General features: G+C 39.8%; 1 protein-coding gene across 5 annotated transcripts in view; it reads right to left on the bottom strand.

Annotated features, from left to right (window-relative positions):
• The window catches only part of RAD54B (RAD54 homolog B), a 114,880-nt gene that overhangs the window by 35,795 nt on the left and 59,209 nt on the right, over window positions 1–19,876 (bottom strand). For all 5 annotated transcript variants that reach the window (XM_019495726.1, XM_014611665.3, XM_014611666.3 and 2 more), the window contains exon 4: window positions 1,391–1,591. In XM_019495726.1, coding sequence (XP_019351271.1) covers window positions 1,391–1,591 — 201 coding nt within the window. The remainder of the gene's footprint in view (window positions 1–1,390; window positions 1,592–19,876) is intronic.

The raw sequence follows: 19,876 nt of genomic DNA, 5'->3' as shown, positions 1-19,876 counted from the left end.
TGTTGTTTCTACATCCCTCCCCGAGAGCACTGTGATTGGAAGGGAACTCGGAGCAAGATCACAGTCACTGGCCAGCTACAGATGTCAATATCAGAGCAGTCTTTCCCCACCTCTCAGACTTTTCCATATATGGAAGATCACCCGATCCCCCCTCTTCTCAGTTTGTTTCCTGCAAGCCTTCCGAATTCCCCAATTCAATTCAGAGATTCGGCTGCAAAATCAGGCCAAATCTCCTCTGAATCGAATCAGCTACTAAAGCTTCACACAGCCCTAAGTAGGGAGCAGAAGGCTGACCAGGAGATCAGGTAAAGGAAAAGGGTAGGAGTGGCACTTAAGGCAAGTGCAGGGCTAATTTGTTGCATGCCTGCTGAAAAGATTGGCCTCACTGCTGTAGACCCTGTGCTTTCACGGCTGTAGACCCTGTGCTTTATGGCAATTTAAGTGTTACTGATCTAACAACAGGACTTCAACAGAAAATACTCAGCAGGGTGGTTTGATACATTTCAGACAGAAGCCAGGGTAGATTTGCACCTTACAAGCTAACTAAACCACAGGTATATAGCAGAAGCTTTTGTCAGCAGTGGCTTATGTTACTCAAAGCTTATGCTATACATCTGATTTGTTAGTCTATAAGGTACAAATCTACCTTGCCTTTTGCCTGACTTCAAACTAACCTCTCTCTCGACACACTTTAGTCATTTCTCTCCCCACTCCTTAAACTAAGCTTATCTGTGCAGATAGAGCTTTGATATAAATTAATTTAAATTGGTTTGTATGTCCAGGATTGATGTGCAAAACAAATTGCCTGGCCCTGGTAGTAGCAGCAAAGTTTGCAATGTTAGGACTCTAACAAAATATTAAAGGACAGACATTTCTGCACTAAAATCAAACCAAACTGGGTTTGTAGCAACACATTAAACCAGTTTCTTCCTAAATAGATTGCTTTGTCTTAGCAAATTAAATTGTTTCTTGCCTTTCAGGCAAAAATAACTGCCCTTGAGCAGAGCGACTATAGCCTTTACCTCTCGGCTTTATTTTAACTCAACATCAAATCAAAGTCTTCTAGCTTGACATTTGCTACTAAAATTGTAAGACTCAAAATTGCTATTCTGTTGATTTTGGATTGGCTGGAAAAATTAACTCTTCCCTTTAAGATAATATTTTCAACCACTTAACTGTAGTTGAAAAATAGACTCAATCTCAGTTACTCCAAGACCTGTGACAAGAACATTAACAAGCAATACGTTCAAACAGAAGCCTGATGATCACTGATGCATTTCTCCCTGGTTACAAACCACTCCTCCAGAGCAAACAGCCTAATTTCACTTTATTCAAGCACATATTTACTTTAGGCCAATACTAAGTTACAAATGTGTACAGTGTAAAATACCTTTTCCAATGTCTTTTCCTTCCATGTCTTTCAGCACCAGAGACTTCCCTTTTGCAATAAGAACAGCATCACCTTCCCACTTCTTGTGTTTTTTCTTTGAAGCTTTACACCATACAACACTAAAATATTTGGTAAAGTAGTCAGGCTCCTCCTGCTCTTCTTTGCGCCTTGCAACTTCTGGTGCTTCAACATGCACTGGGTCTAAAAAGAGGCAAAACAATTAAATGCATCTAAAGCTCTCTAATGATGGGTAGATTTATTTTTAAATACATGCAAGTACAACCAGTGCATGTCTCACATAAGGTGATGCAGACCATATCCTGAGTAGCTTACCTTACAATTCAGAAAAAGGTGACATCATTCAGACTGAAATGGAACAGGAGATGGCAGTTCAGAGAGAACCTGACCTTATGAAATTTTCAAGGAAGAGTTTTGAAGAAGAGAGTGCAGTTATTGGTGCATTAAAAAAGAAGCAGTTGTAAGTGTTACATAGAAAAGGCAAGAGTGGAGGAAAGAAAAAGGAAAGCTTTGAAATAACAGAAGAACAAGAGGAAAAGCAAGCATTAATAAAAGTATAGTTTCAGAGGAGACGGAGTTGGGAGTTCCACAAAGGTAGGAATCAAGCATTACTAGTCAAGAACTGTCATTCATTTGGCTCTGCAGCTATTTATAACCACCCTGGATGTAAGTATTAATATGAGATAATCAGGTTAACAACAATAAGGATTTACAGTATGGTAGACAATAGCTATATGAGATAAGAACTAAGAACGTATAATTTTCATGAGTTACTGGTTTGAAATGAGTCAGGTAATAGTGAAGTCTACAGCATTATCTCAAGGAATATCTAAAACTTTTCTTCACCTGCACAACATCAAAGCGAGAATCAGACTAATTTTCATTAATATACCCTTGTATGCCAGTTTAAGTCTTAATCAGCTTGCTCCTTGATTTCATCTGGGATTCAGCACCACACAGATATGATTTTTAAAAACTCTGCTTATATGAAAGACTGAGATTTAAAAAAATCATTTAATAAATGCTGCTACTTAGACAGGAAGCATGGGAAATAACAACCTGACAGAATGCAATTAAACAACCTATTCATCACTTCTGATATTTTACTAAAAAAATTATCAGAACACAATTAAGGCATTGAACATAAGTTAACTGATCTAAAAAAAAACCCTACAGTGTCACACACATGTGCAGAGCCCCCTGGCTGGAGCAGAGACGTGCAATATGGGGCAGCTCCTTTACTACTCCCCACCCCTAAGGGAGACTGATCACTGACAGCCTGCCCTCGCTCCTGCTGATAGGGGGGAGAAGTGGGGGGACAAGATGTCAGCGATGAGCTGGTAACTGCTGCCCCCCAGCTATCAAAGACAGCCCTCCTGCCAGCCAAAGGGTTGGCAAGGGCGCAAGGAGAATTTCTGCACACTCCCCGCAGGGGAGAGGGCTTCTTCTGGCAAGCACCCAGTCTTGGAGCAGCGTCAGGCATCTTCCCTTCTGCCCAAAGGAATGGCAGGGAGTTAGGAGAGCAGCTCTCCTCTCCCCCTACTACCTTAGGGGGTGGAGGGGAGCTGTGTTTAACAGCTTCTGCTGCTCCCAGTGGCAGCAGCTATTTAGGCTGCCCTCACAGAAGAGGCAGCTCTCCTTGCCACCACTGCTGTGGAGACAGCACCACTAGTCCCTGCTGCCATGGTGTAGTGGGAGGATGCCCAAGCAAAAGGGTGTAGGGCCAGAACAGCAGCAAGCCCTGCAGGCTAGCAGGGAACCAAGCACTCCCCGCTTCCTCTGTGGAGTGAGAGAGAACAGAGCATTACAGCAGACCCCACTGTAGTGCTACATCAAGTGTTCATGCTACAGTTGCTGTCCACAGTTCCTGCTTAAAACTAGCATTGTGTAGTGGAATACACTACAGGCACATAGCAGTAAGGCATGTCCACAGCCTAAAGAAGCTACCTACCTAAAATGAATACAATTTTGAGGATAGTGTCAATTAATAATGTTGTTGTTAACATAATTTTATCCCTTTGAAATATTTTATTTATAGTAATTTTCTCTTTGAAACTCTATGTATTTTGGTCTCTGTCCTTCACTTCAGCTTTCCACTCAGTCCTCCATTTTAGTCTCAGGCCTCCACTTCAGTGGAGCTGCCTTGCATGCAGAACCCCTGAAGTACATAGGATTCCATTACACGTGGATTTCTTTGCATGCTCAGGCCCTTAATCTATCCACGTTGATCAGTTTGTCTGCTGTAGAAGTACTTCCACCCTTGTGGTACAAACACAGGAGCTGCTGAACAGTGGAAAGCAACACTATATGACAACCAGAAGTGGGGAAATGCAACTTGTTCCTTCTTGAAAACAGCATTTAATGGAGATGATGGATAGAAATTCAGTCAGCATACAAGAACGAACCCTTGTACTTGTAGTGATCACTGGGTTCAATAAACACAGGAAGAGATGAGAAGATCTACACATAGATGAGAAGAACTAAAACAATAAGTTTTACTGTGGAGCCATAAGCAAGCTTCTGCAGTCCTTCTGTCTCTCTAACTGACCTGAGGACCATCTTCCAACCTGCACAGTGTTTCAAGTAAAGAAACATCTCCAAACGATAACTTCTATCATACAGCACTCTTGCAAAAGTAGCAAAGTGCCATATCACAAGCAGTAGGGACGTGGGACTTTGGGGGGGGGGAGGAGGGAGGGGGGTTAGTCTGAGCCCAACTATAGCATAAACGATCATTAACTTTCTCCAGGGGCACCGATTCAGTACCAACCCAGGAAAGACAGACACCTAATAACTGACCAACACTTAAGAATTATAGATCCATTTTAGAAGTAGTAAATATCCATTCATTGATGAAATCCTATGTCAACAAGGGCTAGAGAAAACACTTAAGAAGCTAAAATACAAAAAGACGGAACTTGGTTCTGTTTCGAATTCCTGTATTTATCAGTGGTTCAATAAAGCAAATAGAGAATTACCATCCCTGTGATTGTGGAACAGATTAGCATGTGTTAACAAGCAGATTCCAATTGCTGCTCAAGATTTCAAATCTATATTTTCACAAGAACTGGGGACTTGTTAGCAGCAGAATGTCTTCCTCTTCCCCTGAAGGGTGAACATCTCCTAATGGGTGAACATTGGTTCCCTTTATTTTACAGTAACCTTACAGATGAGTTCACTGACCCTTGAGGTTGCCTTCATGGTCACTAACTTTTCCCCTGTGGATTCTACTTATATGTCTAGACAGGTGTTCTCGATGTGAATCATTGCTTAATTAGCTCCCAGGCCAGTTGTGATCTTTCAAATACTTGACACAAGCTACTTGCTTGTTAAGAAAATAACAACAGATTAGGGAAACATGATTTGTGTAGAGAAGGGTTCCTGAAGCATTCAACTCTCAGTAATTCTACATACCATTCATACACTCAGTGACAAAAATTCCTCAAATCTATCTTCCAAACTGGTACCAAAATTTACATATAGGAAATACCCAATTTGAGTTTACTTCTACAACACACAAAATATTTTCCTTGTGGTTATCATGCAGTACAGTGCTATATGAAAAATTTTAAGATATCTGGCTTGGTTGGCAGGTAACATTTTATGCCCCTAGGCATTAAAAATCATCAAATACCACCAAATATTTGCACCTTTCTAGTTGTTAATTCCAGGGATCATTAAAATTATAAAATGAAGCTATACATCATCAGCTGTTTGTTTACTCACATACAATCAGACTTTCAATTTGGAAAATAAAAATGGACTATTATTTTTTCATATTTTGTTTTTCATCTACCTTATCTAACTTCAAAGTTCTAATGCAACAGCACAACGTTTGCAAGCACAGTATCAAGAACATAACGTATTTGCGGTGAGACTGATACTACACAGAAACTGGGGGAGAGTGTTTCATAAGGGTACAGAATACAGAAGTTTAGATAGTGAAATTACTGCTTACTGCTAGCTGATGTCTAAGTACATCTGCTTTTGCTCAGGTCTTAGATGCAAGGCTACACTGGTAAACTGTAAGCTCTGTTGTTACTTGTAATTATTGCTAGCACAGACTGATTAACATGACATATGTATATACTGTAGAGTGACCAGAAATCTGAGCCCATTCATTTTTCTACTCCACAAGCAAAAACCCATTCTGGAAAAACCTAAACTCTTCTTTCCCACTAAGAAGCTCTGACAGGCAATGTGGCCCTCCTTCCTGATCTGAAAGAATCTGATAGAAGTGTTTTGGAACTTCTAAAATGCAGGCTGGCAACAGGGATTTAGGAAGCCCATACAAATGGAAATTTACAGTAGTTGAGACAGCAAATCCTTAAGTTTCAGTATTTCAGCAAGGTGTAGCCCATGCAAAGATAAATTCTAGCTACTGTTGCAAAGTTGATGATTTACAGAAAAAGGGGATGTGAGAGGCAAAAGAAAATAAACATTCCAGTGACAAAACTAGTTTAACCAGTTTCTGATTAACATGTTTAGAGCAAGACTGAGTAAATCTGCCAGGTTATTCCCAATGTGCTGAAAAGAAAATGGGCCCTAGACCATTACAACTGCAACATTTAAAAGAAATCTGTATTCTTTATTGGATCAGCTGAGTGCAGCTGCCTAAGTGTAGGGTTCCCAAAAGGCAGAGGTGTCAAATATGCAACCTATGCCAAAGATGCATCCCACAAACATGGGTCATCCAGCTTGCTGTCTGTTCCTGAGGCCAGGAAGGGCCAGAAGTAGTGGGGGGTGTCCATTCATGAGGTTTGTGCCCCCTGGTTAGCCTCACATTGCTGCAGAGGATGTGTTGGCATGGTGCCTCCTGCAGTCACTGCTGCACTGACTGCTCCGAATTGCCAGTGGCACTTAGTGACACTATACAGAACAAACCACGCCTTAGTTTCCCCAACAGCATAATGAATATCTTGATACATATCTTCTTAAAAATGCTTTGAAAACTCCTCAAGAAAAGCAGTGATTAAATGCAAGAATTACAGTTTAAAAGAGTAAGAACTGTGCTTCTAATTCTAACACAGGATGCTAAAAAAAGGAGAGATGAAACCAGAAGTTAGGATACAGACATTTAAACATCCCAGAATAAAAAGCCTTTTGGACCTAGTATTTTGATCAGTCTCCATTACAAAGAGCCACCTGTGTGTGTCCAAAACTGGAATTGAATCCATCCCTACATACATTCTTAGAATGTCTATTTGGCAGAGATCACATTTCTTCTGTTTTCTGAGGCATAACATGGATTTTATTTTAGTTCAGTTGCATAATAACAAATCAAAAAAGTTGAGACAAAATGAAAATAGCATACAAATTCAGGGAACAGCTGTTTGCACTCTAGTTGGGTATTTATACATGGAATGTGCATACATTATATTTCAAATTACATATTAATCCAGGATCTCCAGAATACTTTTGTATAACTTTGTAAGAGAAAGAATATTTCCTTATTTTTTAGTTTGCAAATAGACTGCAACTCCATGATAATACTATGACTAATTAAGAGTTAGTACTTACTATCTCTTTTCATTTTCAGCACCTGTTGCTAACATTAACCAGCTCTCCTTACAACACAAGAGATATTTTACAGACGATAAGAACAGGACAGACAGTTTACTTGACTTGCCTAAAAGTTAAAAGCTTGGATTACAGATCTAGAATTCTTCATTCACAGTCCAGAATGTGCAGCACACCTTTCTGCACACTCATGGTTAAATTCACAGTTCCCAAAAAGGGATTTGTGAGCCAAATGCTGGCTGCAGCATTACAGAAGACCTAGCACCTGCCTCACCTTCAATATACAGGTTTTAGTGTTGCCTGTAGAAACTAGGCATCCCAACATAAAATCTCCCAATTTTATTCAAGTATCACTGGGAACAGATTGGAGAACAAGAATGGTGGCTGGAACTGAAGACTGATGGAGCTGGGAAGAATGGAAATGGACTGTTTGGCCAAGGAAAATAGGAACTAAGAATGGAAAGGTGGGGAGACAGACTGGATGAGGAGCATGGGGGAAGAGACTGGGATCAGGAACTAGTGTAGTGGATGGGACAGGTAGCTAGAAAGAAGGGAAATGATTCTAACAAGGAACCTACTGCTGGAGGCTACTGGAATTTGCTGGGCAAGAGAAACTGACACATGACAACAAATCTGGAGGGACACCAAGGCTTAATGGAGATCCCAGTGGAAATTATGAAAGTCAGGGATGACTGAGAACTGGAATTTGGGGGGAAGAAATAAGATGAGAAAAAAAAGGGTAGTGTACTGGCTGGGCAAAAAAAAACCTTTGGTGGTGGAGGCAGTGGGAATGACTGGGCAAGGAGCTAGAATTGAAATGAGAAGCCAGTTTGGGAGAAAACTGTATAAAAGTCCATGCCTACAGAGTTAAGCAACATCCTTTCCAGAGTCTGAAAGGGAACTCAAGATTCCAGAGTCTCACTATTCCTGACTCAACTCCACATGGGGAAAGACTACCTATTAGGACTATCAGTTACTCATTCTGTTCAGGGGACCTCTTGAGTTCTCTCTGTGCCATACAACTAAGGGTTCCAACCCTGCTTACAATCTGTGTCTACGGCACATGAAATAACTTCTGTTGTCCATGCAACCTTAATTCAGCACCCCTGTGCATGTGCATTAATGATTTAATTATGTGACCCTAATTTTTTCCTACCCAAGATTCTGTCTCATTCATGCACTGATGAATCACAGTGCTGCTGTGAAAGTGGCTGTTATCTGTCGTTCCCTTCTACATTTGCCACTGCTGTTGGAAGACATGCAGTGAAGATGAGGATGGTAAGGAAAATGTTTAGTGAAAATGAAGACTACAACAGAGACAATGGTCCTATGAATGAGATATATGGATTGTGCTCTGGGGAACTGGATTCTTCTATGCCTGCTTCTACTACAGACTTTCCATGTGATACTGGGCAAACTTTTCACAGGGGATCACTAATTGCATGCTTCTGTTTTCTCAATGTCTAGGTTGGCAACCTAAGATCTATTAAGGTCTACTGAGCATTCACAGCTGTAACTGAAGTCAATAGGAGCAGTGCTTTGAATATACTAAATGCTAAACAAGGGTACGTATTCCAAAAAAATCAGGCCCTAGTCTGAAACTGGGCTCCCATTATTAGCATACTCTACTGACCTTAATCTCCCTTTGCCTCAGCTACCAATTTGTAAAATGGGAATACTATTATTCCCCTCCCACCTCACAGGAGGGTTCTGAAAATACATTTATTAATGCAGAAAAGCACATGAGGAAATTAATCATTCTGCTTGCTGAACAAGATTTGAACAATGTGCAGAAAAAAGGCACAGGACCATTCAATGAACTATGAAGAGAAAACAAAATTCAGAATAACTGTGCATTAACTAGCCACTGTCTATTTGGTCACTGAGGCAGGCAAGGGTCCTTTGGAAAAAATAATGTATATTCATGTAATTGAAGACTATCACTGGCAAAAACAAGGGGGTTGAATTAAAGTTGCACAAGGCTGCACTAACTTTTGAGTGCTTGACTTTGTAACCTTAATAAGAAAGTAGGGTTTTTTTGTGTATGATAATGGAAACGTTGAAATGGACATAACTACAGCAATTGTAAATGAAGCCATTATAACAGCATCTTTTAGCAAAACATTTAGCTTTAAGATATGCCTTTACTGGGGGAATGACAGATGAAGGGAAGACTTTTAAAACATTCATTTTATGCTGAAAACAACGTCTTGAAATCCAGCTGCCTGGGTTAAATTTTAATAACCAAGCTGAATGCTTCAGCCAAGTCTACAGAAAGGGATGTTCAAGTCCTTTTATCAAAGGCAAAAGCAATATCATAGACGATTGTGAAATGCGGCAGGCATCAGATGGTGCTGTAAACCAGATTATGTAGATAAAATGTTGAACCCATTCAAATGCCATCCAAATTGATTGCTTACAATATACCCTAAAATGTTAGTCTCACAGTTAGTCCACACTGTTAGTCATCTTGTATCTTGTTAGAAATAAAAGAGCAAATGCTGTTCAGTGACAAATTATGCAGATACAACTTAGAAACTAAAATATATACCATGAAATCCATATATTTTTCCATGTTAGTGCAAAATGCACATTTATAATTGTCTTATTTCTGATATATTTTTTCTATTTACAGAAAGAGCAAAACATTCAGCAAAATTACTAATAGGTACCCAGCAACTGAACAACATTTTTATGATATTTAATCATGGGTTAATAGTTCCTTAGTCAAGGGAAACATTTTTCAAAACAGTTCAGAGATGTAGGCATGTAATTCACATTAAATGTTAATGGAAGGCATGCAACACATTCCTTGTGTGCCACTTAGAAAATGCAGCCATTGGCATTCTCTAAGTATAAGGCATCACTTGCAACAATTTGCCCCTCCCCCTCCCCGAACTAATAAAAATAACTATATTTCTGTGATTTACGAAAAAAAATCCTAGCCATTTCCAGAAATCCAAAGACTCTTAGATTTGGGTGAAAAAAAGTTGGCAGATAGGGATTTAAGATTTATGAATACTTGGTATTAACGTCTATTTTAATACATAAGTGAAATATGTTTCATTGTATTTATTGGCTGTTTGAAGGAAATTCTGTCAGTAGTAATCTTTGATTGCCTTGAATAATATTGACTTAGAAAATCAAATATTAATTTTTGCTTTATATTTTAAAGAGCATTAATCAACAAAACATCATATCCCCTGCAGTATGCATGAAATGCAATCCATTCCTGTTCTGCCTACATTATTTAAACATACCTGTTTAAAATTTATGAGATTACCTAGGAAGAAGGCACAGGGAAGGATTCACATTTTCAAGAATGTTCATGTTATGCAGTAATGATTATTTACAGGCTAGCTGCTAATGTTCTGGAAGGGGTAAGGAGCAATCTTTCCATATCAAGGTACATTTACATTTAACAAGCCTTATCTTTATAAACATCATCCATTCAGTACTTCAAGCAGCAAATATTTAACACCCAAACTCACCAAATCTAGTGCTTCAGTTGTAACTTGCACCAGGGAAAGTATATAGAGACATGGGGGACAGGGAGAGGGAATTCATCTCTATCAAGCTAAGTGATGCTTATTATTCTCCCTTTGCTGGTTCTACATTACAAGAGAATGGAAACTGTTTTAAATTACACAGGGATGCCAATACAAATTCATAAGCATGAACCTCTCTTGTGAGCCATAGATTCAAATGGCATTGGACAAGCTCTACCTTGTCTAAAGCCTGTCTATTTTTGATGCTGAACTGACAACTTATATATATCGAGTGCGTGAAACACACTCATGTGGCTGGTTTCCACCAGCAGTCTGGTTTCAAGTGAAATTCTCAAGGGTGCTCTGCTACTCTTTAGGCTACTGTAAGCTCTTCTACTAGCACCTGTGGCATGTGAGACTTAGCTGTAGTTATGTAGCTGCCATATATATATATATATATACACATACACACACACACACACATATATATATATATATATATACACACATACATATATATATAAATCTTGAATATAAATATATATGGCAGCTACATAACTACATATGCTATATAAATATACTACAGCTAAGTCTCCTATGCTACAAGTGATGGTAGAAGAGGGTGTACACACACACACGGGAGGGAAAAGGAGGGAGAGGGAAAGAAGGACTATTAGTTTTTCTCTTTAAAATTTACACCCTGAAGACATTGCATGTAACCTGTTTGGGCTTTGTTTATATTTGAAGAACTAGAATAGCTAAATGGGTTAAAAACAGGTATTTAAAATAATTTCTGCATTTTTGCTTAAAGCAGTTTCAGTATCAAGCTCATTTCCAAATCTTAAAAACACTTTTGAAAACAGCCTTCTCTTAAAACTATATTACCCTAATGTTAAATAATTTATTATAAAACATTGTTGTCAGGAACAAATTTCATCACCTAAGGACAATGATGAATACTAGGAAGTCTTCAGATATAGAGTAAGATCCTACTCAGCTGAATCCCAGTAACAAGGGAACAAAATCACTTACTTTTGTGCCCATTCTTCTTTATTTGACAGAATGCAATATAATATGGATCTCATCTTGTGGCCTACCTGAACCCTAACTTTTTTAGCTCTCTTGTCTTACCAGTAAGGTTTCTGGTCCATGTTTTTGTGGATCATAGTTGTAAGCAAAGGGGTGTAATTCAACTGAATATCTTAACAATCTAAAAGTAAGTAGTCTGATATAAAATTCAACACACTAAATGGATTAACATGGTCTGACAGGTCTCAAAATGTAATTGTAAAAAGGGATTCACAATTGGGTGAATATATTTCCAGTACATTCCACAAGAAGCCAGACAAAGTACAGTTAAAACAGCTGTGATCAGACCCAAGGAAGAATGTCTTGCATTCAAAAACTTGCCTAACTTTATACCAACTACACAGTTGCTCCAATAAAAGATATCACCCTAAGAAATGTTTGCCTCTCACATAACTTCTGGATCATCATGGCTGCAACATCACTCTTACATTTCCCCTTCATCTCGTCAGAAGTAACCAATCACATCTCCTGATAGATTTCCTCCTTAAAAAGGCTAGCCTCTTTGGGAATAAAAAAGAAAGGTCCAGATACCTGTCTTGAGAGAATGGAGTTAAAGCCGTGGTGCATGGCCATCCACCCTAGCAGAATACTGATTACTTTTAGTTAATCTTAGCGTTACTGAGTACAGACCTTGGAAGGGTCTGTCATTCATCCACAGGGCAGCAAAGAGCCTATTATGCCTCTCAGCAATAGCATTTATGTATATAAAGTATTCAGCAAGTGGATTAATACATGGACTTGCCTCAGCGCAAAAGTCTTGCCAGGCTAAGACCTTTCCATGCAACATTGCAAAAGCTTTGTCTGTCAAGTAGGTTCCCTACCAGCCTTCTGGGAATTCAAGGCTAGGTTTGGCAAATCCTGGATTTGCTTTTGGGAAACAGTATATTATTTCAGTGTGACTTAACTTCACAGCGAATGCATTACAAACTGCAAAACAAAAGGTGTACATGACACCCTTTGACTTCTGGGGTCTCAACTCCTCTATTCAGAAGAGCTTGAAATTCAGTACAAAGCAATCTCCAAATGTCTTTGGACTCTACTAGTCTTGGGAGAAGGGTAGCTATCCCATCTCCTCTTTGGGCCACATAAGACTTTTAATATAGGGCTCAAGAATAGTAGTACTAGTTCCCATAATGACCCTATGTTCTGTGCTGGAGCCCATACTGGGGAATCTCTGGATGCCTAACTGGAAAGGGACCTCCCCACAATTCCTGCCTTAAGTGTCCAGGTACAATTCAGTGCCTAGGTTATTTATGTATGTATTTTCTAGTCTGCTCAGAGCATATATTTATAATCCCAGAATAAAAAGGACATAGAGAAGACTAGCTTTGTTTTAAAACCACAAAGGAAATACTGCCAATACCCAGCTATGACAAATTCCATGCTTCAAATAAATGCAAAATTGCCTGCCACAAAAGGAACAGTAACTTGGAGTGCATCCGTCTCCCGGACAATACCCAACAACTCACAGAACAACATCCCAACTCTTTTGGAGAGCAAGCCAAAAGCACAGTGCACAGATCTAAATGCATATTCCCTTTTTTCATACAAACACAAGGAAGTAATGGGAAACCACTACTTTAAAAGAGATTGCTTAAATTCTCCATCTCCTTGCTTAATATACAAGGAAGAAAAGATCCAATTCTTTAGGATGCCTGGAAAGTCTGGAAATAAAGAGATCCTGGCTCAACAATTCTGTTCACTCCATGGAGGTGGTCTGGGGATCAAGAGAAGTTTGAGAAGCACCAGTCCCAAAGAGCCAAGTCCTCTAAAGGATGAATACAATGACATTTTATTAAAGACATTAAAAATTAAATCTGCAGGTTGATAAAAAATAATGCAGTACATTATCATCATTATCCATCGCTAAAATGCTTATGAAACAATTCTAAAATAAAATGAGGTAAAAGTAAATTAAAAGCTCAGCGTGCTATTCTAAATGTTTTTAAGTAATACAATATAAAGTTCAGGGACAAATCCAGAGGGGTGCCCTGGTATATTTGCACCACCCTTTCATTCCTGGTCTACCCAGAGTTTAAAACCAATTGTCTGGCAGTAGCAGGCAGGACTGAGGGAGTCACTTGACTTCATGGCTTGTTATAATCTACCTGATCCTTTCTAAAAAGTTAAATTTGTTTTTGCTTCAATCTTAAACTGAATAATACAGTCCTAGGCCCCTAGCATGTTAGGAAAGCTTCTAGTTTCTTTTTTAACTGGAAAGAAATATATGACGTTTTATATGTGATGATGCACCTCACCATCTGTACCCTTCTTTTCAAAATTCTAGACCCACCCATGATAAAGTCTGAATAGTCTGGGATTCAGGAACAGAGGGCCATTTGGTTGAATATTTCCTAAACCTAGGTGTTTTGGAACAAATCAATTTTCAAAAAAATAAACAACAACAATCATAAATCTGTAGTTGCTCTTTATTTCTGGGCACTTACACTAATGTTATCAATGTGGTGTCCAAGCACCTTTTAAAAAGCACTTTGACCTGAAATATGGGAAGATTCCTTATCAGCAGCCCTGTATGTCATAGTCCCAGTCAGCAAAAGCCTTTATTGAGAACATTATGGCTTCACCTATTGAGAAGCAGGAGGCAAAAGGTTTGTCAAAGATAATAAACTAAGTCCCCACATTTGCAGAGACACACTTTACATACTTTTTTTTCATCAGGGCCAACCCTGCGGGACAATGGGCAATGTCCATCTTGCCCAGCAAAATGGATCAGCTGTGCCAGAATAGCTGATCTGCTCCATTTGGTGATGACTTTTTATAGCCTAAAACAGGTCTACCTGGTAGTGGTCAATGAAAGTACAGAGTGATGAAAAGGTGCTGCTTTCCAAACAGTAAAAGCAGATAGTTACGCCCAGCAAGCCCAAAATATCAGACAAAAAGCTCCAAAATATTGGAGACAACAGCGAATTGGAGATGTACTATTTACCAGAACACCCCTGGGAGTGACTAGGAATAATGGGTGCAAACTAGTGGAGAGTAGATTTAGGTTAGACATTAGGAAGTAATTTTTTTTTTACAGTAAGGGTGGCCAGAATCTGGAATGGGCTTCCAAGAGAGGTAGTACTATCACCTAACTTGGAGGTCTTGAAGAGGAGGCTGGACAGTCACCTGGCTGGGGTCATCTGACCTCAGTTCTCTTTCCTGCCAGGGGCAGAGGGCTGGACACGATGATCCATTGTGGTCCCTTCTGACTCTACAATCTATGAATCGCTCCCATGAAGAGTTATAACAAAAGGAGGATTTTTCATTATTTGGTTGTAAGAGAAAAGCATTTCTTCCTCAAGGCAATAATAGTTTTAATTGGTAGCCTTGCCTTTATCAGAGCTCTCAAACCTTTAACATCTCTTTAACCTTTGACATAACTACCCAGTCCTGGGGTGTGACAGTGTAGAGGAAACAAAATAAAAAAAGAAATCAAGGAAGCCAAATCACTCACTGTCACAAGCAATTCAAAGGTAGACAGGGTTGTCTCCTTGACTGAAAACAAGTTTCAACAATACTTCTCATGCAGTTTCAAAAAGGAAATCTACAGACACTTGAAAAACTAATGACAAATGACAAAAGGTTAACCGAGTGATGTTGTAGCCATAATAGTCCAGGAATTATGCAAAAGAAGGATTTTGGGGGGTAATATTTTAACAGGTAAGTACAGACAGTTGCAGGATAAATATAAACTTGCACATAGAGATGAGAACCTCCATCACTGATATGACAAATCAGCATATTGTAATTGATTACAGGAAATTCATCTTTTAGCCTCCATCAAGGAAACAGATGATGTGCTGGAGCAAGCATGAAAATAAATCTATTGCTCTTTCTAGTTAAATGTTCTGCTATAGTCGTGCTAGGCACTATGGAAAACTTAAACAGGTAGAAAGAAAGATATATATCCTAACCTGACCATATCAAATTAATAGAGTCCAATTCCTCTGGTAGAACTGAAAAAGAAAATCACAAAAACAAAAACACAACTTCTTCCTCTGAGAACCTACGTGAAAAATGAACTTCCAGGCTATCAAGGATAGTTGGAGATGCTAACTTACATCTAGAACAAAAGCTCCAGTGAAATGCAGTTGTTAAGGAGTAACTGGTGATACTCCTATAGTTAGAGATGAACAGTCACCCCAGAAACTGTAGGATTTTTTTTTATTTTTCTTCAAAACACCTAGGCCAGTGGTGCTCAACCTTTTTTGGCCAGGAGGCCAGGCAGGCAGTGCCTGAACTCTCTACAGGCCAGAGTTGACCACTCAATTTGGTGCCTGGGGTGGGCAGGGTGGTGCCCCATCCGGCCATGCAGGGGGAGGCAGCCCAGCCCCATTCCAGTTGTGCAGGACTTGGCCCAGCCCCAATCCAGCCACTGGCAGGGGGGAAAGGAGGAAGCATGACCCAGCCACAATCCAGCCCTGTTGGGGGAGGGGACATGGCCCCGCTTTGCAAGAGGAAGGTGGCATGCCGCAGCTTCAATCTGGCCAAGTGGAAGGAAGGCAGGATGGCTCAACCCTGCAGTTGGGGTTGGGGTGCAGAAAGGGGACGTGAGTTGGCTCTGAACCACCTTCCCTTGAACCAGCTGCTCCAGGGGAGGGGAAGGGACGTGATCTGACCCAATGGTGAGAAGGGGTTGCAGCCCAGCTCCAACCCAGCTGTACAAAGGGAAGGGGATGTGGCCCATCCCCAATCAGACCAGGTGATGAGAGTCTCATGGCCCAATTCTTACCTGCAGGTCTGCAGGACTCAGGATTTTGGCAGCAGGGAAGGGTGGCAATGCTGCCACTGCTCCCCCTGTTGCCAAATTTCCTGACCCATAGGGAGCCCTGTGGGCCAGATTCCAAAACTCCACAGGCTGCATTTGGCACACAGGCTGAAAGCTGAGCACCCCTGACCTAGACCAATGTAGAACAAAACACTATTATAGTTTCTTGCTATGATCTTAAGGTAAATGAGTACCTCATAAATTCAAGACTGAAATTCTTGCCTGCCAGAACTCATTTAGCCAGGCTCTGTTACTAAAGGCAAACTCACACAGAAGGCCGGAGGTCTCATGAGAGGCAGGATTCACTAATTCCTGGCCTAGAAATATAATGGTCTGAAGGAGAGAGATGCTGAAATCAGGTTCATTGATAAGAGAAAGGGAAGGACCGAAGTACGGGGCTGTGTTCCTACACATGCTAGTTTAGTGTGATTGTTAAGGGCTAAAGTAGCAAAAGTTCATAGGATTTCAGGTTCAGGATTGTCCATAGCTCTAACATAAAGTGTACATGGAAGAAAGAGCATGTTTTAAAGAAGGGATAGATGCCCAAAGCCTAAGAGGCACCTAACATGGTGATGCAAACCAGATGTAGAATCTGAAGATCCAACAGCATTTAAAGGGGAGAAACACCACGAACAGGACTTCTTGATAAACTGAGTGCAAGAGAGCTCTTGTATGCAAGAAGTGCTGTTGAAGGAGGGGGAAAGGACTTATTTGGATGGCATCTTTTCTTGGACCAACTGCTTGCTTGGGAAAAAAAAATAAGACAAGCTTGCAAATACAAGGCATTCTTAGTCAGGTCTGAGGAAAGCAGCATGCATAGAAATTAATAAAAACAGTGGAGGCAGGCTGGGCTGTAAACCTGGAGAGGGAAGAAATTCCCAGGGGGTAGCAGATAAATGAGCAGAAAGAAAGACGCTTGTTTAATGGGAGATCAAGACCTATCAAAAGGATGGAGGGTCATTATTGCCTGTAGTGTGAAGGAAGAATTTCAGGAATCAGGTGGATTATAGCATACCATGAAGTCAATGTCACTGTTCAGTCCTTGGTTCTTAATGTTCAGGCAGCTTATGAATTTGTTCCCAAATTCACCTTGAGGGTTTTGGTATAGGAACATAAGGATAGTAAGGTCAGAAAGAAGTGGTTGTTCTATGACATCTGTCTCTCTCTGTCCTTTATTTTTTGTCTGAGGAGGAAATTCTGAAGTGAATAAGAGGTAGAAATGAGTTCAAGGATAAATTACAGACAGTGAAGTGTTATAAAGGATGAAAGAAAAAAATCAGACATAAAAAAATCAGAACAAAGGAAATGGGAAGTTTGAGAATACTTTGGATCAAAGTAGCTACCTGCAAAAAGATGAGAACTGATGAAACGCCTTCCTTTCACAAATGAAACAGAAACAATACCACCACAACACAGAATAAGGAGGCTGGAAATAGGGTTCTATTAAGTTCTGCATATTCTATTATAATTTTACCCACCCATATCTTTCCCCTCCATAATCTAAAACTCTTCTATTCCAAGTCAGAAGCCAAATGATGCTGGCAAAGAACATCAAGTACCATGTCGGTGGGCCTGAGACACTGTGATCTAGATCAAGAGAAATGAACAATTAGGCAGAAACTTTTCCAATGTCTATGTGGAAGGTTCTTAAAACTAAAATAGTGTGCTGTAATTAAGACCACTGCTGCAACAATGTAAGTCCTATGTGACCTTTTCTATGGCCCACTGAAAATATTAATGTGTCCATGACCATATGTAATGGGAAAAAAGCTTGGCATTAGCTACATGGTAGTGGCTCTTTTTACTCAGAAATCACATTTGAGGTGGCAAAGTGCCACAGGGAAAACACTTTCCCCTCCTAGTGAGGTTCTGAAATTGCAGAGCTGGAACCACTTCCACGGGACATTCATTTCCCTAAGTTTACAAGACATAATATTAGAGTTCTGATTCTGAAGAATGCTGGAGTTGGCCAAGGTCTGTACTAAAATTGAGGCCACTTATTAATCATTGTCAATGCATACAAAAGGCACTATGAAAGGAATGAGACCCTCAGCTTAAAATGCTGCTCCAGCCTAAATAATTATTGTAAATAAACAGTATTGTGAAATTCCATATTCATGAACTCACTGATTGCAAACATTTACAGTTGGCAAGTAAGTTTTGTTTGCTCTGTTATCCTCCCTAGTAAAACTACACATAACATCCCTCATCCCAGACTTCAAGAATGAAACTAGTTTCTCTCTATCTCTCCACAAGAGACAAAAGGTTTTTTTAAAGGTAAAGTCAGATGTAACAATTGTATTGATATCAAATGATACCAGTATAAACTGTTATGATGTAACGATTGCATCTTCCTTCTCCTGAAAGCATACCAAAACCACTGCAATTTTTAACCCTGTTCCATTCAAGGTTAAAGTTACAGTGACTTAGCTAATTTGTAACTCCTGCCTGCAAGCTCCTGTAGTGATACATCAGAGAATGCTTGCTCCCAAGAGGCAGTTCCCCCCCCTCCCCTTTTAAAACAGTTAAAAGTGATATTGTCCATAGTCTTAGCTCTATTAGACCCTCAATTAAACTTACATAATTCCATAGTTTTCAATCTGTTCTATTGTTTACTCCTCTCATTACAAAAGGTAAATGTGAGGGGCCCAGTACACTTGCAAGAAGTGACAGGACTTACCACATTCAATGGATCTGCTGATGCAGACCACTGCCCCACACTCACATACTGAGGCTCTGTGGGGGTGGTGGATGAAATGAATCTCAGGAAAACTAATGGCAGGGGTGCAAACAATTACATAAAGAAAAACCTCTCTTCCCTGAGGCTTTAGTTCTCCTGGGCCTGCTATCTCTAAATGCCTCAGCAAAAGCGAAATAACCTTTGCTCTCTCTTTCTCCCCTTAATCCCATGCTTCATTTGCTTTTCTTGTGCCAGAAGTTGGCAAAAGGAGAAAAGTATTAGAAGGTGAGGAGCCAGAGGCCTGAGGCAGTTGTTCTCCATTCACCCAGCAGATACGAGGACAAGAACTGGATAGTCTTGGGCTTAAGGACTATAAATTTACAGGCACTGTATTGTCTTTTGGTTCTTCCATGTTGGTTACAGCAGTATGTGAAAGGCTAGAAGAGTGGATCGATCCATTTTTTGTGCTTGAGATAATATTTTTACTGAAAAAATAAAAAGGCCAGATTTATAAAAATGACTTACACCATTTATAAAAATGATTTTAAAAACTTACCAGTTATGAAAGTGATCCAAATGACAAAAGAATGGTATGTGGATTTTTGGGTCACAATTACTTATGTACAGTAAGTACCGCATTTAGCAGCTGAAGCAAATGGTGACATTGGTCCAAAACACACCTGCAAATGTCTTGTCTGCACATACATGATAATAATTACGCATGCAAATGAACAAATTAGACCTCTTCTTGGTTGCTCACCAGTATAATTACCACTACTGAATACACAATCATAGTAATTCTACTCCCGAATTATGCATGCATAGTTTTGAAGATTTAGTGTCATCTTCAGTGTCTCTATATATTTTGATACCATCTCATAATACTCATCCACTGAATACTATACAAAGTATTACAGCTT

This window comes from Alligator mississippiensis, chromosome 3 (assembly GCF_030867095.1).
Source record: "Alligator mississippiensis isolate rAllMis1 chromosome 3, rAllMis1, whole genome shotgun sequence".
NCBI lineage: Eukaryota > Metazoa > Chordata > Crocodylia > Alligatoridae > Alligator > Alligator mississippiensis.
Note: the sequence above shows the minus strand (reverse complement) of the source record. Positions and strands in the feature narration are given on the sequence as shown.